Source organism: Panthera tigris, chromosome C1 (genome assembly GCF_018350195.1).
Source record: "Panthera tigris isolate Pti1 chromosome C1, P.tigris_Pti1_mat1.1, whole genome shotgun sequence".
Classification (NCBI taxonomy): Eukaryota; Metazoa; Chordata; class Mammalia; order Carnivora; family Felidae; genus Panthera; species Panthera tigris.
In genome coordinates, this window is record NC_056667.1 from 91,677,677 (window position 1) to 91,701,606 (window position 23,930).

Sequence of the window (23,930 nt, forward strand, 5' to 3'; positions counted from 1 at the left end):
CCCATGGAAATATAACTTCCATTAATACCATTAATATATTTGGGACAATTTTAAGAATTTTAAAGAGTTCCCATCAGAGAATTTCTCAAATCCTTGAATGAAATTGAGAATTTGAAGAAATATAGTGAAATATATTGCTAAACTTCTTGTCTCAGTTTGCTCCCTTTTTCATCTTCCTCTACTGCTAAACTTCATACATCTCCTCAAGCCACCAAATCAATTACAGACACTTACACTCAGGCCATTGTAATCCCCTATTTCTCCCCAAAACATGAGTGTTCAAGCATTCTCATTATTTTATTTTATTTTATTTTATTTTATTTTATTTTATTTTATTTTAGAGAGAGAGTTCAAGCAGGGGAGAGGGGCAGAGGGAGAGAGAGAGAGAGAGAGAGAGAGAGAGAGAGAGAGAAGGAGAGAGAATCCTAAGCAGGCTCCATGCTCAGCATGGAACCCGATGCAGGGGTTCCCCACAACCTGGGATCACAGCATAAGCCAAAATAAAGAGTTGGACACTAACAAGCTGAGCCACCCAGGTGCGCCTCATGCATTCGCATCTTAAAAAAAAATATGTTGACTTTATTTTCCCCCACTATCACCTTTATCTCTCTTTGCCTTTGCAGTAACCCTCCTTAAAGAATTGTCTATCTTCTGTCTCCAATTTCTTCTTATTCTCTCTTGAACCCACTCCCATCAGGCTCTCACCACCATTACCCCACCAATGGCTTCAGCAGTGTAAAATCAGTAGTCTGGTCTCTGTCCTCATCTTATTTAGCCTATCAGCATCATTTGACAAAGACAGTGCCTCCTCCTTAAAACATTTTCTCCATTTGGCTTCCAAAACAGAGTTCTCCTGGTTCTTGTCCTTTTTCTCTAGTTTCTCCTTTTCTCCCCCCCTTTACTGGTTTCCCCTCAACCCCTGGCCTCTTAACATTAAAGAATACCAGGACTCAGAGTACTATACTCTCTCCCTCTTACTCATGCTTCCCTAAGTTTCCATAGTTGTCACTTTTGTAATGAAAAGGGTTTTAAAGCAAATAAAAAATAATTTTAAAATCTATGCACACATGTAAGGGCTGACCTTTCAAGAATCTTCACTGCCTCTTTTTCCAAAATACGTATACTGATTAAGTTGAGAGTATTGATGATTTCCGAAGTATCAATCACTCCTTTAAAGGAACAAAGAAAATAAAGAAAGATTAATTGGAAGACATGACAAGATACAAAGGCAAAGAGTTAAGCAATATTCACTACATTGTTGCAACATTTCATTAAGACATTAATATTCCAATTATTTCTTTTACCTGCCAAGCTAAAAAGAAGAGACTGGAGAGTCCATATGATATTTCCTATACCAATAATAATATTAACAGCCTCCAATGTTGCTCAAACCAATTGTTCTTGCCTCTTTCCTTACCTTCATCCTGCAATTTCAGTCAGCAAATATGATCTGTTCTATGACTAAACATCTGCCAAATTATTTATTCTCATCACCACAATCTCATCTTAGCTCAGATGCCAATCCATGCTCCACACAAATATGGTGGTGCTACTCCTCCTACTAAAAACTCTTAAGTGCCTTCCCACTTCATTCCCCCTGGGGATCAAGTCCAGAAAACTTCACAGGTCTCAAACACCTCCATGATCCTGACCAGGCCTGCCTCTCAGCCTTTTCTCTGACATTTCCCCTTGCTTTCAGCTTCAGCCTCGCTGGTCTTCCTCCAGTTGCTAGGACATGACCTGCTCTCCTGGTGTGACCAGTCTCCCAGGAAGCCATTTCCTCTGACTGGAACACTTCCCCACTCTTCACTAAGCTAATTTTTGCTCATCTTTCCAGATTCAGCTTAACTACCATTGATACATTGACCTTTGTGTAAAAATTATCAAAATGTTATAAATATCTCTTAGATATTTATATTGTTCAAAGGGTAAAAAGCATATTGTTCAAAGTGTAGGCTTTTTTGTTGGTGGTTGTTATTTTTTTTTTTTTAACGTTTATTTATTTTTGAGACAGGGAGAGACAGAGCATGAACAGGGGAGGGTCAGAGAGAGGGAGACACAGAATATGAAGCAGGCTCCAGGCTCTGAGCTGTCAGCACAGAGCCCGACGTGGGGCTAGAACTCATGGACCGCAAGATCATGACCTGAGCCGAAGTCGGCCGCCCAACCGACTGAGCCACCCAGGCGCCCCGGTGGTTGTTATTTTTGAAAGATAGTATGCAAATAAAAATTATATCATTTAAAAATATTCCTTAGAAGTAATAACAGTCAAACAAATGATGAATTAAATAAATGAGTTTTTAATAACCTTTCACAGAATCCAAATATCAAGGAATAAACCTTTACTAAACTGTAGTTAATTCTTGGCTACACATGTTTGCTCACTGTATAAGAACAAACCATCATTATTTGCATCCAAACTCTTAAAGTTCATCTTCATTGTCTTCTCATTATCTTTAAGGTACTGCATAAATGTGCCAAGGTTCAGCAGATTGCATGTGTTAATATCAACAGATTTTAATATCTGTAAGAGAAAAGAAATGTTATTAGAGACATGGATTCAGACAAGTTACATTACAAATTGTAGTGCTTAAACATTTGTACATTTATCTTAGGTAAATTAGAATTCTACCATAGATTATTGGTACATAAGTTTTAGAATAAAATTTCTAACACTGAAAACATAGAATCGTTTGGTATTGGAAATTTAAAGTGGTTTAGCAACTGACTAGTTTACTCTTCTACTCAACAGTCCTATATGTATTCATTTACTCAGTAAATGCTTAAGAAAAAGAAATGAATCACATATAGCTTCTGGGAGTTTCCAAGATGTTTCCAAGAGCAGCATGGAGACCCTGAGCTTGTCTCATCCCTAAAATGCAACCAGATCAGCACAGAACCATTTTGAACACCTAGGAAATTGATCTGAGGATTAACACAACAATATGCATAACTTGAGCCACAAAACTTGTCAGGTATGTGGTGCAGAGAGGTGAAGTGGGGGAGAGAAAAGCCACAGAGGGTAGGGAGCTGTTTTTGCAGAGAGAGGACAAAGAAAGGGAAAGGGGGAGAGTGCAGTGCACCATGAGAGTGCAAGAAAACCACTCTCCCAAAAGTAGCTGGAAAGAAAGAAAGAGTGAAAACACTCACAGGGGATTGAACAAGAAATCTGTTCCCCAAAACCACTGATAGGAAGAAAGAAGAGGGTTTCAATACCACCAGGATTCTATAAACAGTGGAATACAGAGCCTGAGGTTTCAGAGCTCAGTGCCTGGTGGTGGTCTGGTGAGGAGGTAGGACAAATCTCCAGGAGCAGGCAGCAGTGTCTAAGGGGTCCATATGCCACACAGGGAGAAGCAGTTCCCCTGCTTGGAGTGCATTTAGTGGAGGCCATACAGCCTCCCCACAGGCAAAGGTCCCAGCAGACCCTGGAGAGCAGCCACATTTGCTGGTATTGAGACAAAGACACTAGAGTGCAGTGAAATCTGGCACTGGCTGTGTGTTGTCGTTTGCTATAATCTATGAACCTCTGCCACTGCACAATCCCACTTCTGGGGGAAGCCAGCACCAGCCATTGCTCAATGAAACCCTTCCCCAGAAAGTTGGCACGGGTCCTAGCCACAAGGGTCTATAAAATGTGGGGTTTTGAAACCCAACCCCATCTCAGATAAGACTCTGGAGGGAGGTGCTGCCTGGTAGGCAAACAGCCTGGACATAGACAGAGTAGAGGTGAGGAGTAGATGGAGAACGAAGACAAAGGGGGAGTGCTTGATGACAGGTCAGTGTGAGTACAAAATTCCTGTGTCACAGACTAGGGAGCTAGGTAAAGCCATTCTCACCACAACCATGTGTGCATATGCACACACCTGCACTCCAAGCAGGGGAACCACTTCTCCCCATGTGGCACACAGACCCCTCCTTATTGGTCCACCCCAGTAAACTAAACAGTGCCACCTAGTGAAGAACAGAGCCATTACTCCAAGTCCCACCCAACTGCACCCTCCAAACACATCCCATAGAAAACCAACACAAGTCACTCCACCTGCTTAGTATATGGACTATAGAAGGCTTCATAGTTTCAGTTCTAGGGGAAACTGGATGTAACTTCATTCAGGTTTCATTCTGTTCACTTGTTCATTTATTTATTCATTTTATTTGCTTCTGTTTTTGCTTAAATTGTTTTCTTTTTTTCTTTTCTTCCTCATTCTTTGATACAGAAGAAGAAAATTTTATTTTTTTTACTTTTTTATTTTTTACACTTTTTTTACTCTATTTCATTTTATTCTTTTCTATTATATAATTTTTTTAATTAAAAAGTTTTTTTTACCTTCTTTTTTTTCTTTCCCTTTTTTCTCTATTCTATCAAGCTTCTTTCAACAAGCAGACCAAAACACACCTAGGATCTAGCTTCCTTTATTTGATCTTTCATCTTGTTTTTAATTTTTAATTTTTTACTTTATCAATTTTTTTCTTCCTCCAAAATGCAAAATGAAGGAATTCACCCCAAAAGAAAGAAAAGGAAGTAATGACAACCATGGACTTAATCAACACAGATATAAGATGTCTGAACTATAGTTTAGAACCATGATAATAAGAATACTAACTGAGGTTGAAAAGCATAGAATCCCTTTCTGTGGAGATAAGAGAAATAATATCTAGTGAGGACAAAATTAAAAATGCTATAACTGAGATGCAATCTCAAATGAATGCCGTGACAGCAAGGATGGATGAAGAAGAGCAATGAATCAGCAATTTGGAAGACAAGATTATGGAGAATAATGAAGCTGGAAAAAAAAAGGGGGGGGGAACAAAGGCAAAAAAGCATGATACAATACTTAGAGAACTCAGTGACTTATTAAAAAGCAATAACATCTGAATCATAGGAGTCCCAGAGAAGGAAGAGAGAAAAAGAGGCAGAAGGTTTATGTGAGCAAATTATAGTGGAAAATGTTTCTAATCTGGGGAAGAACACATACTAAAATCCAAGAAGCACAGAGAACTCCCATTAGATTAAACAAAAACCGACTATCACCAAGGCATATCATAGACACCTTCACAAAATAAACAGACAAGGAAAGAATTATGAAAGCAGAAAAGGGGAAAAAAGTCCTTAACCTGTAGGGGAAGACAAAACAGATTTGCGGCAGACCTATCCACAGAAACTTAGCAGGCCAGAAAGGAGTAGCAGGATATATTCAATCATTCAGTGCTGAATCAGAAGAATATGCAGCCAAGAATTCTTTATCCAGCAAGGGTGTGATTCAAAATAAAAGAAGAGATAAAGAATTTCCCAGACAAAGAAAAATTAAAGAAATTCGTGACCACTAAACCAGCCCTGGAAGAAATTTTAAGGGGAACTCTTTGAGTGGAGAAAAGTCAAAACAAAACAAAAAAGACCAAAAGCAACAAAGACTGGGAAGGACCAGAGAGCACCATCAGACACACCAATCTACAGGCAACACGATGGCACTAAATTCATCTTTCAGTACTCACTCTAAATGTCAATGGACTAAATGCTCCAATCAAAAGACATAGGATATCAGAATGGATAGGAAAACAAGACCCATCTATATGCTACTTACAAGAGATTCATGTTAGATCTAAAGACACCTGTAGATTGAAAGTAATGGGATGGAGAACAATCTATCATGGTAATGGTCATCAAAAGAAAGCTGTGTACCCATACTTATATCAGACAGACTATATTTTAGACTAAAGACTGTAACAAGAGATGAATAAGGGCATTATATCATCATTAAGGGGTCTATCCAACAAGAAGATCTAACAATTATAAATATTAATGCCACCAACATGGAAGAACCCAAATATATAAATCAACTAATCACACACATAAAGAATCTCATTGCTAATAATACCATAATAGTAGAGAACTTCAACACCCCCACTTACAGCAATGGACAGATCGTATAAGCAGAAAAGCAACAAGTAAACAATGGCTTTGAAGGACACACTGGACCAAATGGACTTAACAGATATATTCAGAACATTTCATCCTAAAGCAGCAGAATACACATTCTTCTCAAGTGCACATGGAACATTCTTCAGAATAGATCACATACTGGGTCACAAATCAGCCATCAACAAATACAAAAAAAATTCATATTTTTGGGACACGCTATGACACTCAAAATCAACCATAAGAAAAAATGTGGAAAGACCATGAATACTTGGAGATTAAAGAACATCCTACTAAAGAATGAATGGGTTAATAAAAAAATTAAAGAGGAAATTTCAAAGTACATGGAAACCAATGAAAATAAAATCATAGCAACCCAAAAACTTCTGTGATGCAGCAAAGGCAGTCATAGGAGGGAAGTATACAGCAATCTAGGCCTTCCTAAAGAAGGAATAAAAGTCTCAAATACACAACCTAACCATACACTTCAAAGAGCTGGAAAAAAACAGCAAATAAAGCCCAAGACAAGCAGAAGGGAAATAATAAAAATTAGAGCAGAAACCAATGATTTCAAAATCTATTAAAACAGTAGAACAGATCAATGAAATCAGGAGCTGGTTCTATGAAAGAATTATAAACTCCTAGCCAGATTGATCAAAAAGAAAAAGGAAAGGACCCAAATAAATAAAATCAAAAAATTTAAAGAAGAGAGATCACAATCAACACTGCAGAAATACAAACAGTAATAAGAGAATGCTATGAGCAATTATATGCCAACAAATTGGGCAATCTGGAAGAAATGGACAAATCCCTAGAAACATATAAACTACCAAAACTGAAACAGGACAAAATAGAAAATATGAACAAACCTGTAACTAGTAAAGAAATTGACTCAGTAATCAAAAATCTTCCAACAAACAAGAGTCCAGGGCCAGTTGGCTTTCCAGGGGAATTCTACCAAACATTTAAAGAAGACTTAACACCTATTATTTTGAAGCTGTTTCAAAAAATACAAAGGGAAAGAAAACTTCCAAACTCATCCTATGAGGCCACCATCACCTTGATTACAAAACCAGACAAACACCCCACTTAAAAGAACTACACACCCATTTCCCTGATGAACATGGATGCAAAAATTCTCAATAACACACTAGCCAACCTGATCAAAAAATACATTAAAAGAATCATTCATCACAATCAAGTGAGATATATTCCTGGGATACAGGGCTGGTTCAATATCTGCAAGTCAATCAGTGTGATACCTCACATCAATAGAAGAAAGGACAAGGCCCGCATGATCCTCCCAATAGATGCTGAAAAAGCTTTTGACAAAATACAGCATCCATTCTTGATAAAATACACTCAAGAAAGTAGGGATAGAAGGATCATACCTCAAGATCATAAAAGCCATATACGAAAGACCCAATGCTAATATCATCCTCAATGGGGAAAAACTGAGAGCTTTCCCTCTAAGGTCAGGAACACAACAAGGATGTCCACTCTCACCACTGTTATTCAGCATAGTGTTGGAAGTCCTAGTCTCAGCAATCAGACAACACAAAGAAATAAAAGGCATCCAAATTGGCAAGGAGAAGTCAAACTTTCACTCTTCGCAGATGACATGATACTCTATATGGAAAACCCAAAAGACTCCAACAAAAAAACTGCTAGAACTGATAGATGAATACAGCAAAGTTGCAGGATATAAAATCAATGTGCAGAAATCGGTTGCATTTCTATACACTGATAATGAAGCAGCAGAAAGAGAAATCAAGGAATCGATCGCATTCACAATTGCACAAAAAACCATAAAATACCTAGGAATAAACCTATACAAAGAGGTGAAAAGTCTATACATTAAAAGCTGTAGAGAGCCTACGAAAGAAACTGAAGAAGACACAAAATAGTGGAAAAACAGTCCATGCTAATGGATTGGAAGAACAAATATTGTTAAAATGTCGATACTTCCCGAAGCAATCTACATATTCAATGCAGTCCCTATCAAAATAACACAACCATTCTTCACAGAGCTAGAACAAACAATCCTAAAATTTGTATGGAACCAAAAAAGACCCCCAAATAACCAAAGCAATCCTGAAAAAGAAAACTGAGGCTGGAGACATCATAATCCCAAACTTCAAGCTGTATTACAAAGCTGTAATCATCAAGACAGTATGGTACTGGCATCAAAACAGACACTCAGATCAATGGAACAGAATAGAAAACTCATAAATGGACCCACAAACATATGGGCAACTAATCTTTGACAAAGCTGGAAAGAATATCCAATGGAATAAAGACAGTCTCTTCAGCAAATGGTGTTGGAAAACTGGATAGCGACATGCAGAAAAATGAACCTGGACCACTTTATTATACCATACACAAAAGCAACCTCAAAATGGATGAAAGACCTAAACATAAGACAGGAAGCCATCAAAGTCCTAGAGGACAAAACAGGCAAAAACCTCTTTCACGTTGGCTGCAGCAACTTCTTACACAACACATCTGCGGAGGCAAGGGAAACAAAAGCAAAAATGAACTACTGGGACCTCATCAAAATAAAAACCTTCTGCACAGTGAAAGAAACAATCAGCAAAACTAAAAGGCAACCAACAGAATGGGAGAAGACATTTGTGAAAGACATATCTGATAAAGGGTTAGTATCCAAAATCTATAAAGAACTTATCAAACTCAACACCCAAAAAACAAATAATCCAGTGAAGAAATGGGCAAAAGACATGAATAGACACTTTTCCAAAGAAGATATCCAGATGGCTAACCGACACATGAAAAAATGCTTAACATCACTCATCATCAGAAAATACAAGTCAAAACCACAATGAGATGCCAACTCACACCTGTCAAAATGGCTGAAATTAACAACTCAGGCAACAACAGATGTTGGCAAGGATGTGTAGAAAGGGGAACCCTTTTGCACTGCTGGTGGAAATGCAAACTGGTGCAGCCACTCTGGAAAACAGGATGGAGTATCCTCAAAAAATTAAAAATAGAATTACCCTATGGCTCAGCAATTGCACTACTAGGTATTTATCCAAAGTATATAAAAATGCTGATTCAAAGGGGCACATGCACCCCAATGTTTATAGCAGCACTATTAATAATAGCCAAAGTATGGAAAGAGCCCAAATGTCCAAATGTCCATCGACGATGAATGGATAAAGATGATGTGGTGATACACACACACACACACACACACACACACACACACACACTCAATGGAATATTACTCGGCAATAAAAAGGAATGAAATCTTGCCCTTTGCAACAACATGCATAGAACTAGAGTGCATTATGCTATGTGAACTAAGTCAGAGAAAGACAAATATCATATGATTTCACTCATATATGGAATTTAAGATACAAAACAGTTGAATATAAGGGAAGGGAAGCAAAAATAATATAAAAACAGAGAGGGAGATAAATCATAAGAGACTCTTAAATACAGAGAACAAACTGAGGGTTGCTGGCAGGGTGTTGGGTGGAGTTTCAAAGGGCTGAAGGGGTGAGGAGCATTAAGAAGGACACTGGATAGGATGAGCACTGGGTGTTAAATGTAAGTAATAAATCACTAAACTGTCTTCCTGAAAAAAAAATTATCTTTGAATCCTCACAGAATGTTGCTAAATATTCATTTAGCAGTTAATAAAATAGCCTCTGCCCTCACAAAGTTTATAGGCTAACAGGGAAGACACCAAAGCCACTATGATAGAAAATGTTCAAGGGTCAATAGCCCAATTATAGAAGCAACCCAAGTTTCCATCGATAGATGAATAAAGAAGAAGTGGTATACTAATCTATCTATCTATCTATCTATCTATCTATCTATCTATCTAAATATTACTTGGCCATAAAAAAGAATGAAATCTTCCCATTTGCAACAACATGGATGGATCCAGGGAGTATTATGCTAAGTGAAATAAGTCAGTTGGAGAAAGACAAGTACTATAGGATTTCACTCATATGTAAAATTTAGGAAACAAACAAAAAAAGGAGACAAATTAAAAAAACAGACTCTTAATTATAGAGAACGAAGGGGAGGTGGGTGGGGAATGGGTGAAATAGCTGAAGGGAATTAAGAGTTATCTTGATGAGCACTGGGTAATTATAGAATTGTCAAAGCACTATATTATACACTTGTAACTAATACAATGTTGTATATTAAAAAAAAAAAACTACAGACTTCAAGCTATACTACAAAGCTATAATCATCAAGACAGTATGGTACTGGCACAAGAACAGACACTCAGATCAATGGAATAGGATAGAGAACCCAGAAATGGACCCACAAATGTATGGGCAACTAATCTTTGACAAAGCAGGAAAGAATATCCAATGGAATAAAGACAGTCTCTTCACCAAATGGGGCTGGGAAAACTGGACAGCGACATGCGGAAGAATGAACCTGGACCACTTTCTTACACCATACACAAAAATAAACTCAAAATGGATGAAAGACCTCAATGTAAGACAGGAAGTCATCAAAATCCCGAAGGAGAAAGCAGGCAAAAACCTCTTTGACCTTGCCTGCAGCAATTTCTTACTCAACACATTTCTGGAGGCAAGGGAAACAAAAGCAAAAACAAACTACTGGGACCTCATCAAAATAAAAACCTTCTGTACAGTGAAGGAAACAATCAGCAAAACTAAAAGGCAACTGACAGAATGGGAGAAGATATTTCCAAATGACATATCAGATAAAGGGTTAGTATCCAAAATCTACAAAGAACTTATCAAACTCAACACCCAAAAAAACAAATAATCCAGTGAAGAAATGGGCAAAAGACATGAATACACACTTTTCCAAAGAAGACATCCAGATGGCCAACCAACACGTGAAAAAATGCTTAACATCACTCATTATCAGGGAAATACAAATCAAAACCACATGGATATACCACCTTACACCTGTCAGAATGGCAAACATTAACAACTCAGGCAACAACAGATGTTGGGGAGGATGCAGAGAGGATCTCTTTTGCATTGTTGGTGGGAATGCAAGCTGGTGCAGCCACTCTGGAAAACAGTATGGAGGCTTCGCAAAAAACTAAAAATAGAACTACCCTATGACCCAGCCATTGCACTACTAGGCATTTACCCAAGGAATACAGGTGTGCTGTTTCAAAGGGACACATGCACCCCCATGTTTATAGCAGCACTATCAACAATAACCAAAGTATGGAAAAAGCCCCAATGTCCATCAATGGACGAATGGATAAAGAAGCTGTGGTATGTATATACAATGGAATATTGCTCGGCAATCAAAAAGAAGGAAATCTTGCCATTTGCAACTGCGTGGATGAAACCAGAGGGTATTATGCTAAGAGAAACTAGTGAGTCAGAGAAAGACAAAAATCATATGACTTCACTCATATGAGGACTTTAAGAGACAAAACAGATGAACATAAAGGAAGGGAAACAAAAATAATATAAAAACAGGGAGGGGGACAAAAGAGACTCATAAATATGGAGAACAAACTGAGGGTTGCTGGAGGGGGTGTGGGGGGGGGATGGGCTAAACGGGTAAGGGGCATTAAGGAACCTACTGAAATCATTGCTTCGCTATATACTAACTAATTTGGATGTAAATTTAAAAAAATAAAGTTAAAAAATAAAAATAAAAATAAAATTAATTTTATGTCGGGGCACCTGAGTGACTCAGTCAACTGAGCATCCAACTTTAGCTCAGGTGATGATTTCACAGTTTGTGAGTTCGAGCCCCACATGGGGCTCACTACTGTCAGAGCAGAGCCTGCTTTGGAACCTCTCTCCCCCCTTCTCTCTCTGTCCTTCTCCCAATCATGCTTTCTCTCTCTCAAAAATGAATAAACATTTTTTTTAAAAAAAAACTAAAACTCTTAGGAAATATGTCTACATATTTTATAAAATTCTTTTTTATGTTTATTTTTGAGAGAGAAAGATACAGAATGTGAATAGGGGAGGGGCAGAGAGATGGGGAGACACAGAATCTGAGCTGTCAGCATAGATCCTGATGCAGGGCTTGAACCCACAAACCACAAGATCATGACCTGAGCTGAAGTCATACACTTAACCTACTGAGCCACCCAGGCACCACTAAAATTCTTTTTTTTTTTAATTTTTTTCTTTAACATTTATTTATTATTGAGAGACAGAGAGACAGAGCATGAGAAGGGGAGGGGTAGAGAGAGGGGGAGACACAGAATCTGAAGTAGGCTTCAGATCTGTGCTGACTGCTCAGAGCCTGATGCGGAGCTCGAACTCACAAACTGCGAGATCATGACCTGAGCCAAAGTCAGTCGCTTAACCGACTGAGTCACCCAGGTGCCCCCTAAAATTCTTATTACAATAAATGTTTTATTAAAGAACAGAAATACTAATTACATCATAAAATATATCAAAAGAAAAAGAATGTTCAAGGTTCAGTGGGGAATAAAGATATGAGAGAAATCTTCATAGGAGTGACTCCACTTGAATATTTTAAAAATGTCTAGCAAAAGGTGAACAAAGATACAAAAGTCCGAGGGATGTAGCAGAGACCACTAGAATTCCACCAGAATTCTTTCTTGCCGATTTGGGCACACATCTAGATTACATTTCTTAGTCTCCCTTGAAGTTAAACATGGTCATATGAGCAAGATTTCACCAATACAATAAGAGTGAAAGTAATGTGTACCACTTCTAGGCCTAGCTAACAAAATCCTCATATATATATATATATATATACATATATATATATATATATATATGTAAGATTATAGTCTGTGTGTATATATGTATATATATGTGTGTATATGTGTGTGTGTGTGTGCATATATATATATATATATATGCCACAAGAAAAAAGGAATCCAGATCTTTGAATAACTGCAAGGTGGAAAACTGGAGAACTGCCCCATGAACCTCAACACGTACCAAGAAATCATCTTATAGGGGTGCTTGGCTGGCTCAGTCGGTAGACCATGCAACTCTCAATCTCAGGGTCATTAGTTCAAGCCCCATACTGGATATGGAACCTACTTTTAAAAAAAGGAAGGAAGGAAGGGAGGGAGGGAGGGAGGGAGGGAGGGAAGGAGGGAGGGAGGGAAGGAAGAAATCGTCTTACATACCATGCTAAGAGGCTTGGACTTTCCCACTGACATTGTAAGCCCCAAAACAATCAGATGTACCTTTTAGAAGGGTCACAGGGTGGCAATGTGGAGGAAGAAATGGTGAGAGGAAAGGGCAAGAAGACTGATTATAAAACTGGTTATAGCAACTTAGGTGAGAGATGGTGGGAGCCTGGGCTTACCAGGAACAATAGGTATGGAGAAGAAAAGAACTTGTTATAAGATATACTAAGGAATTACATAGGACGCTGTGATTAACTGCATGTTGGGATAAAGAAAAAGGAATATAGAATGATTTGGTGGTGGAACACTTAACCAAAGCTATGATCAGAGAGGGAAATGGAGAGACTCAGAAGCTGGGGATAGCTATCCATTTCTGAGTCACCCACACTAGGATGATAGTTGGAGCCTTGAAAAGTAATCTTGAAGCTCACCCACATTTGAGGGTTGAGTCAAAAGAGTCTATAAAGGGATCTGAAAAGCAACAGCCTGAGAGCTGAGACATAGTGCCAAAGGAGGAAATATAGGAGCCATCACCAGTGTTCCATGCTGAAGAAAGGCCAAACAAATAACTAGAAAGATCCCATGGGTGCATAATGCAGAAGTCCTTAGTGACCTTTCACAGAGGGAAAGAATGAAAGCAGAAACCACCACAGACAAGAGAAGGCAGAAAGCATAGACATAGCTTTGTCAAAGACCCAGACTACACACAGAGGAGAATGATAGGACAATGTCTGGGTGGGGGGGGCAGGGCCATGGGAGGATCATTGTTATTAGAGAGGAAGAGTTTGAAAATACGGGACAAAGAAAAGGAATTACAGAAGCTGTACTTTTCCTATCTGAAAGGAGATGGAGAGGACATGAAGTCGACAATGTACTGGAAGAACCAACTTTGAAAAGAAGAAATACCTCATTCCTTGGGACTATGGAAATGAAGTGATCAGGAATGTAAATAAAGGTAAGATTATAGTCTGTGTATCTGATTTATAGAGGCTTACTAGCAGCTTTAAGCTCAGGAAAGAAGTTTAAGCATTTTTCATTTGTTTGCTCATTAATCATCATAACAACCCTATGAGCTAGGTACTATTATTATCCTCATTTTACAGCTGAGGTAATTTTACAGGAGAGCCAGAAACCCGAAGGAACTTCTATTTACTCATTGACATACAAGGCATGTACAGCTACTGGAAGATGGGAGCAAGGAATGACAGGGGCTGTGGTTGGGGTAAGTCAGGGTTTCTCAAACTCAACACTATTGATATTCGGGACCAGATCATCTTTTGTTGTCCTGTGCATTATAGGATATTTAGCAACATCCCTGGACTTCATTCACTAGATGCTAGTATCACACACACACACACACACATCCCCCACTGTCATGACCATCAGAAAAGTAAAAATTGCCAGATGTCCTTGAGGGGCAAAATCACTTCTAGTTGAGAACCACTGGGATAAATTGAATGAAGATAGAGCTGACACTGGTCAGTCTGACAAAACAGAGGACCCAGATCTTCATTGAGAAGGGAAATAGAATATTAAGATTCTGGGTCTGTATTAGAAGAAAAGCATAATGTCATGAGTTTCTTTTCTGGATAATGCAAAGTGAATGCAGCAAAAAGCCTTGGACACAGAGAACGCAGTGAAATCAATACAATAGGTATATTATATATAATCAAAACCATCATCTGTGGTTGCGTAAGCCCCAGGGAACAAATCATCAATTTCTATGACAAAATGTGACATAGCATAATCAATGGTATGTAGTTATCCCCTCATTTCTCTGGCATGCATTTTATAAACCCCGAGGATTATGGACTTAAGAATAAATGTTACCGTCCTGATTGTATGTTTTTCTGGACTCCATGTTGTGTGACCTCACATCCATTATTCAATTCAAGCCTACCAGATGGAAACTTATTAAATATTGTCATTTCCTCTTACTGAATTTAATTAAGCCTCCTCACAAGAAAAAGATTTCTACAAAACCTGGTGTCCCCTTCCCCTTTTCAAATGCATGTGCACATATATTCTTATGCTGCTGCTGGGCCTCATTGTGTCTTAGAGAAGCTTAAATTAAAGCAGCTTTTTTTTTTTAACTCTAGTTGGTCAACTGGTTAAATGTACAGCTGTGGAAGTGAGGCTTCTTTGAAAACACAGCAGTCAGTATGGATACTGTCATTTGTTAAGCTTAATGATAAGTCCACACTCTAGTGAATGGTATATTGTTGTAGATTCTTCGGTATAGATTCTTTGGTAGTGCTAGAGTAAACTGAAAATACATGGTTGTAATTCATGTGTTAGTATCAGAACATCTCCAGCTACAGCCTGCAGAGGAGCCAGTGCACACCCAGGAATGTCCCAGAAGGGCATGATGCAGCCCTGAGGCAGGGGCATTCTGGAGCAAACTGCCCTGCAGGCTGCATAGCCCAACCTATGGGGTGCCCTTGTAGGATGAGCCATCACAGACCATCAAGGCAGATCCTTGGAGTTCCCAAAAGCTAACCAAATTTGAACACACGCCATCGGCATTTGGCTCAATGAGGGTTTTTGGTTAACGTTGCGATGATGCAAGCAGGCCTTTTAAGAGTTTTGATGGCTTGGCCCCCACTTAGGCAAGATGGCAAAGTCTTCAATATGTTTTACCATGGCAGGTCATTATTAGGACAAACTTGTGACAAGTGTTCCAACAGCTGGGCAGTTTCAGGCGAAGCAGCTCACACGGAAAGAATTTCTGAGCCCAGAGAGGAGTTCGGGAAGGGGTGAGGGGGTCTTCTCCGTCGCCACCCCCAGTCCCAGCCCCACCGACACCTCCTAATGGCTCCAGAGGACCTGCAGCCCTGTACAATATGTGGCCTGAACGCATCACGGCCCACCTCCTCGTCCTGGCCCACAGGGATGCCCATAGCTTCCAGTTCTTTTTGCAGTTCTGTGATGTCCACCATCCCGTCCCCGTGATGGTTCAGTTTGTGGAAGAGCTCTTCAAAAAGGCGGTCGGGTTCCTTCTCCTGGCCAGCCACGGTGGGCAACAGGAAGCCCCGTACTCGGCGCAGCATGCTGACACAGCGCTAAGGGTACCCTGAAAAGTGGGAAAGCCCCACCCTCAGGCTGAGCGGCCGCCGGTACCGGCGTCAGGGAGCCTCAGAGGCAGCGCGCAGCAACGGACCCTGGAACGCGTGGGCTCCCAAGTCTCTGGGTTTGGAGCAAGTGCGCCAGGACGGTTCCCGCCTGTCCGGCAACAGCCCTGGTTCTGGATTTGATTTTGCCAGTCTTGGCTGGGAGAAAGCAGCTTAGGACCGCCCCCCCTTTCCCCCCCTAGATTAATGTTTGGCCAGGGATTCCCAGACAGTATTTTTGTTTTATGTTTTATTTGTTTTTGAGAGAGACCAAGAGAGAGCCCGAGCAGGGGAGGGGCAGAGAGAGAGAGAGAGAGAGAGAGAGAGAGAGAGAATGGAAAGGGGGCTCTGCGCTGACAGCAGGGGGCCCAATGTGGGTCTCTAACCCAGGAACCATGAGATCATAACCTGAACTGAAGTGGGTTGCTTAACGTACTGAGCCACCCAGGTGTCCCCCCAGACAGCATATTCTCAATTCAAACTCCAAACTGAGTGAGGGTAGTCCCATGGTTATGAGTTTTCAGAGGAGGTTTTTTTGTTGGTGGTGTTTTTGGTTTTTTGTTTGTTTGTTTGTTTGTTTTTCAGTTTTGTGCTCAGAGCCAAGGTTGACATAGATCAGCCTCCATGGGGCCATCCTGGGCCAATTCTCTCTCCCTTTTATTAGACCAAGACTTCATCTGTCATTCCCATAGGCTAGTTGAAATCCAAATCTTAGTAACCAAGGGAGTAAATGTTAAGACTTCTTTTTATATTTATAAAAGTTAAAGAGGAAAATAGGCTTTCTAATATTTAGCATGAACTGACAACTGCACATATGTAATTTTTAAATAAATGTACACAAATCATGGGTGGATAAACAAATTTGGAGCCCATTGCTCTTGTGTAATGGGAGTGATCACCTGGTCAGTGGTCAATTTGATAAGAAATTCAGGAGGCTGGGGGTGCCCAGGTGTCTCAGTTGGCTAAACATCTGACTCTTGATTTGGGCTCAGGTCATGATCTCACAGTTCATGCATGAGTTTAGAGCCCCACATTGGGCTCTGTGTTAACAGTGCAGAGCCTACTTGAGATTCTCTCTCTTTTCCCCTCTCTCTAACTCTCCCCCACTTACTCTCTCTCTCAAAATACATAAACCTTAAAAAGAAAAAAAGAAAGAAATTCAGGAGTCTGCAATCAGCACCTGCCAATGAGAGCCATCAGAAGCACTGCTCAAGTCAAGAGAACAGACCAGCCACAGCAGTGGAGCAATAGAGACCAGCACTGAATACATAGATGAAGGGCCAGCTAATACCAACCAGCATGCTCTAAGGAGCTGCACAGGAAGTTTGACCCTTAGCCCCAATGTCACAGAAGTCACAAGTAAACCACATTATGATTTCAGACATCCAGATTCTCTCCTAGGGAGAAAATTAGTGAACAAACACATTTTATCTAAAAGAAAGTAAATGCTATATAAAAGGGTTTAATCAGTTACCAGACAAACTAAGCATTAAAACAAATTAGATATTTGCTTAATTTTATTATTATTATTATTATTATGCAGCAGGTGGGACTCAGGATAAAGACCAGCAAAACCAGGTTAGGCAAAGTTCATTTTATGGACATATCTGAATTTTAGTATGAGCTGAAATTTAAGGAGACTTTAACTCATTAGTATTATTTTGGATCCATGCTTATAAGTCCTCTCTGTGTGAACGGATACTGCTGATTGTTTCCTTATAATCTCTACTGATGTTGGGTCAACAAGACAAGGTGAAAGTCAAAACCTAAGGATGGCAGAGCAGAAGGATGGAAAGGGCCCAAGTTCTTGACTGCATCACTGAGCCAGTGAACCAACTCTGGAAACCAGTTTCCACTGGACCTGTTTGGACAGGCAACAAATTCAACCTCTGTTATTTAAGCCACTTTCTTCTGGGTATTCTGTCACAGCTGAAAGCATAGCTCATAGAAAATCATAACTCACAAAATAATTACAAACTGAGATGAATCCAATTTTCCTTCATTACGCTCACCTCAGTTTGTAATTATTCTAGGAAGATGTAACAGGGGCCATAATATATTGGGTAATGAAGGAAGGCTTCCTGAAGTTTAGGTGATATTTAAGCTAAGGCTTGAAAGATAAGTAGGGGTTGGCCTGTGAAGAGTAAGGAAAATAGCATTTTTTGTACCTTTAACATTCCTGAGAAGAAAAGAACTTGGAAAGTTCAAAGAACTAAAAGAAGGTCACTGTCACTGGACAATAATGAACAACAGAAAGAATGGCCCAAAGTGAGATTAAAAACACAGGCTCAATTGAAGATCCTGGCTTTTATCCCAAGAACAATATAGAGTTATATCAGCCAGGACAAACCAGGTTATGCTGTGATAACAAACAACTCCAGAATCTCGGTGACCTACAGGGTGAATATCTCATTTGTACATATACCCATTATAGGTCAGCAATAGGTTCTGCTCCTGGGATGTCATTGTCCCTACCCTGGGACTGAGGCAGCCACTTCCTGGAACATCATTGGTAGCCATGGCAAAGGGAAAAAAAGAGCATGGAAAAGCAGGCTGTGGATCTTAAAAACTCTGCCTGTAGGTGACATATTTCATTTCTTTTTATATTTTATTGGCCAAAACAAGTGACATGCTCTCCTGACTTCAATTCCTCCTTCACCTCCTTTGGTGAAAAATATTACAGCCTACACCAGGAGGCATTTATGCATTTTTAGCAGAATAGCATGGCTTAATGCACAGTGTAAAGATCCTGCTAGCTATTGTGTGGAGAATGGGGGGAAAAGGCAGGAGCCAGTGCAGTGAGACCGGTTAGGAGATTCTCAGAGTAGTCAGCTTGAACTAGAGTGGTGGCAGTGGAGGGGAAGAGAATCAGACAGATCATGATATATTTTAGAGATAGAATTGAAAGAATTTTATGAAGGATTAGATGAAAGATATGAGGAAGAAAATGATACCTGCTATAGACTAAATGTTTTTGTCCTCCCAAAATTACCTATGTTGAAATCCTAACCCCCAAGGTGAAGGTATTAGAAGGTGAAGCTTTGGGGAGGTGATTAGGTCATGAAGGGAATGCCTCCCGACTGAGATTAAGAGCCCTGATAAAAGACACCCCAAAGAGTTCTCTTGCCCCTTCCACCATGTGAGGGCACAGCAAGAAGGCATCTATGAACGAGGAAGCAGACCCTCACCAGACACTGAATCTGTTGGTGCCTTTTTCATGGACTTCCAGCCTTTAGAACTGAGAAAAATAAATTTCTGTGGTTTATAAGCCACCCAGTCTATGATATTCTGTTAGAGCATCATGAAGGGACTAAGGCAGTATCAAAAATAACTTTTAGGTTTCTAGAATGAGACACCATGTAGATGAAGATGTCAATCTCTGAGGTGCAGGAGATCAATTGGGATTAAGATCAAGAGTTCAAATTTAGATGTATTAAGTTTAAGATGCCAGTGAGTCATACAAGTGGCAAAATTGCATGTATCTCAGGAAAGAGGTCCAAGATGGAAATATAAATTTGTAACTTATTGGCATACAGATAGCTTTTAACACTGTAGGAGAGAAGAATATCACTTAAAAAGTATAGAGTAGGAAGAGGGCCCTAGACCAAGTTCTGAAAAACCCTACAATGTACATCTCAGATGCAGGCAACAGAGCCATCAAATGCAAACTGCCTGCAACCAAATAATCTTGGGCACATTACATATTTTCTCTGAACCTCAGCTTCCTCATCAGTACCAATTCTGTCTCAACATTCTGTTGTGAGCATTAAGTAGAAAAAACACTTAACACAAGCCCTGGCACATAGAAAGCATTTCATAAATGGTAATTATTGTTAATGTCATTTTTATTAAAGGAGAACTGAGAAGGGCATCTGGGTGGCTCAGAGCCCATTTTGGATCCTCTGTCCCTGCCTCTGCCCCTCCCCTACTCACATGCTCTCTCTCTTTCTCAAAAATAAAAGTAAACATTAAAAAAAAAAAAAAAGGAGACTGAGAAAGAGCCTTCACAGAAGTAGGAGGAAACAGGAAAATGTATTATTAAAGAAAGCATGAGAAGAGGCTATTTTTAGAAAAAGAGAGCCCAGTGCTACTAAAAGTGTCAAATGCTGAGTCAAATTAAAACCTAGGGCCGAAAAGGGTCCTTTGGATTTGGCAAGAAATGCATAGGAATTTTGGTGAATTGGTGGAACAGAAACCAGATTGGAGAGAGTTAAATACTGAGTAGATCGCACCTCATACCATGCATAAAGATAAATTCCAAGTGAAGTAAAGACCGAAAAGTAAAATGTGAAACCTTAAAATACTATGAATAAAATGTAAGAGAATACCTTTGTGATCTCAGTGCATAGGAATTCCAAAATAAGACATTAGAAAGCATAAACCATAGAATACAAGTTTGATAACATTGAAAATATCTGTGCATGAAGATACATCATTTAAAAGGTGAAAAAGAGTCACAGATAGAAAATCCAACATTACGGCTTCCATAAAATAGTATTCAGAATATATTAGGAATCCTAAATCAATAAGAGAAAGACAATTGGCCTAAGAAACAGGCAAATAATGTGAGCAGAGATCTTACCATGACCTTTAATCTAATAATGTTTCTGCATTGTCACTGTTCTTATTTCATTGTGCCCTCATTTTTCTCTTTCCTTCCACTTAGATTCCATAATCCATCATCTTAATCACTACCTTCCATACTCCTTTACACATTTGCTCCTGCTTTCTTTGCCTTATTCATTTTGCAAAACCATAACCTTGAGTAAATCCAACTCTCCACATTCTCTGCAACTTCACTTCTCCCTCTCCCTCATATCCCTTATCCAATCCTTCATAACATTCTTTCAGTTCTATCTCTAAAATATATCATCATCTGTCTGCTTCTCTTCTCCTCCACTGCCACCAGTCTAGTTCAGGCTTACCACTCTAAGAATTTCCTAATGGATCTCACTGCACTGGCTGACTACAGCTATGGATGCCTTTTCTCCAATGCAGTGAAAAAATAGATGCAGAGTCTGTTGAGAGTTTGTAAGTACAGTGGTGGAAAAATGAAGGGGGCCCATGCAATGGCTTCCATTTCTTCAATAATAAATGAAGAACTAATGGAAATGGGATGTTAAATATGAAGGAGAGAAAGTCAAAAAAAGAGGATGTGAAAGCCAGAAATTTGAAGAAATAGTAGAAGGTATAGCATAGTTACTGTGGAGAGTGAGAAGGCTATGCTCTAAAAGAAACTGGGTAAGATTTTTGAGCACCATGAGTACCAATTTGTGGTCATGAATTTATAGAATGTCAATTTGTGAAACTTACTGTGCATCACGTAACCCAGAATTGGGCACACCAATCTCATATAGTTGTAATGGACCAAGCCCGTTACATCAGCACCTTTGGTGAGAACTACCAATTCACCAACTTCCACTGTGCTGTGACATGGATTTTATTCTGGTCTACTCTCTCAAAGGCTCTGCATCCATTTATTCCACTCAGCACATGCAGCACATGCATAATGGAGCAGTAAGACAGAAAGAACCAGGATCCTAATGACTACAGAGCCATCATGTCAGCCTCTGGACCATGTTTATATGAAACAGAAATAAACACAGACCATAAGCGACAATTATATCTGGTCTCCTGCATCTCTCACCCCCCAGCTGATCCTAAATATAAACAATAAAAATCCTCAATTAATAATGTAGAGATAATCAGAATAACATGTAACCAGAAAAATGCCCAGATTAAATCACAATCAAGATGACTATGAACATGGGATTGAAACTGTTAAAAACATACAGAAGTTAAAGTAGCTTCAGCATTTTATATGAAACCAATATATTCAAAATATGTTTCACTGTTACATAAATCCACATAGTAACTATATTTATGAGACAAAGAACTTTACAAAGTAATGAAAAATAAAGACTACTATAATTGCAAAAATTGCCTCAACATTTTATTTATCCTACTGTGCTAAGCAGTAGGCTGGCTGCTAGAGAAACAAATATAAGTAAGTGTCTAACTTTTACTGAGGAGCTTGCTGACTAATAGTAGAGAGAAACATAAACATATCATTTGCACATACTTATTTTCAGTATGATTTTTTAAAATTCATCATCAGATTTTGTAGATTTAGCAAATAAACAAAAATACGTTTTTTGGTCTTCAAACAAGAATCCTCTTTGGCCAAGGAAAACAGCTGAATGTAATTTGGCTCACTGATCAGTAGAGGGTGATAGAACATCAGAATGATAGCTTAAGAATGCCTTTATGAACCATGTTGTAAGCATTTTTCTATAGTTCATTCAATTAATATTTTCCCCCAGACTCAGTGACATATTTAACTGTGAATATACAAAGTATATAAATCCATTCTGGATAAAATTCATTCATCACCTGGAAACACTTGGGTGAGAAAAACAAACAATTTTCACCATTCCTCTTTTATTTATCATTCCTTTTTACATTTTTTCTCTATGTCCTACAATAAAAAGTTCATCAATCAAGGAAATATATCACATCATTTTTTTTCTCATAAGTGTTGCAAAGATAGTTTGTCTTATCAATATCTTTCCACGAGTGGTCAAATTAATGAAACCCAATGTAATGGGTGAACTGAGCCACCTGTGGTGGTAACAGAAGGTAAATGATAAAATCTTTATGTTATCTGTGGGTAACATCATTCTGAAGCATGAAATTTGATCCCCTTCATTTATGTCTGTTTCTTTGACTATAATTCATATTATATAATATTAATGAGATCAAATTTTTCAAAATGCAATTGTAGTAGGCATTTTATATTAAACTATAGTGTTTTTGAAAGAAAGAAAGAGAAAAAGAGGCTTTTCTGCATCATATTTTGTTTAAAATTTTGTACAAGTGCCTCTCTTGTTCAGTTATTATAGTCTTAATTAATTTTCCCTTATGAAGGATATCAACTGGCAATTATTTATGGAGTACCAACTAGATGCTCAATTTATGTTTTCAATAATTAACAAATTACCAAAATCTGGGTGGCTTAACACAACAGAAATTCACAGCATTTACACATCCTGTAATTGTACAAATGATATGTTTATTTACATATGATTTGTACATACTTATTTTCAGTATCACTTTTTAAAATCATTTAAAAATACTGTGAATTTACACAATTCAAGACAGAGTCTGAAGTCAAGATGTAAAGAGGGTCAGCTTCTTCTGGAGGTTCTGAAAGGGAATCTTTTCCTTGTCTCTTTCTCAGTTTCTAGTAGTATCTAGCAATCCTTGGCTTCTAGCTGCACCATTTCAATCTCTGCCTCCATCATTACATGGCTTTCTATGTGTCTTTCTGTATCTTTACAGGTTTTTTTTTAAGATTTATTTTATTTTTAGAGAGAGAGAGCAAGCAGGGGACATGGGCAGTGGGGAAGAGAAACAGAGACCGAAACAGAGACAGAGTATCCTAAACAGATCCCACGCTCTGCATGGACCCCTACACAAGGCCTGGTCCCACAACCCTGGGATCGTGACCTGCACCAAAATCAAGCGTCAGACACTCATCCAATGGAGCCACCCAGGAACCCCTATTGGCTTTCTTAAAAAGATACCAGTTATTGGATTTAGGGCCAACTAGTATGGGCCCTAGTATGACCTCATCTTAACTAATTACATGTGTAAAGACCCTACTTCCAAATAAGGTCATCTTTTGAGGTTCTAGGTAGCCATAAATTTCAGAGTACTACTCAGTACATGTAGTAATACTATTTCATGTATTTTCAAAGAAATCTTAAAAGAGAAAAAATAAGATGGTTCTCCT

General features: G+C 38.9%; 1 protein-coding gene across 1 annotated transcript; it reads right to left on the bottom strand.

Annotated features, from left to right (window-relative positions):
* Positions 1-2,277: 2,277 nt before the first annotated feature.
* Positions 2,278-16,170, bottom strand: LOC122241209 (calcium-binding mitochondrial carrier protein SCaMC-1-like). Its single transcript, XM_042996572.1, has 2 exons — positions 15,896-16,170; positions 2,278-2,524 (listed from the first exon to the last, which is right to left on the bottom strand). The coding sequence occupies exons 1-2, from the start codon at positions 16,073-16,075 to the stop codon at positions 2,357-2,359; spliced, it is 348 nt and encodes a 115-aa protein (XP_042852506.1). The 5' UTR covers positions 16,076-16,170; the 3' UTR covers positions 2,278-2,356.
* Between the last annotated feature and the right edge of the window lie 7,760 nt (positions 16,171-23,930).

Coding starts and splice junctions, on each gene's coding strand:
- LOC122241209 (XM_042996572.1), bottom strand. CDS start 16,075: ATGCTGCGCCGAGTACGGGGCTTCCTGTTGCCCACCGTGGCTGGCCAG. Junction 2,525..15,895: donor CTGTGGGCCAGGACGAGGAG/GTGGGCCGTGAT, acceptor TTTCTCTTACAG/ATATTAAAATCTGTTGATAT.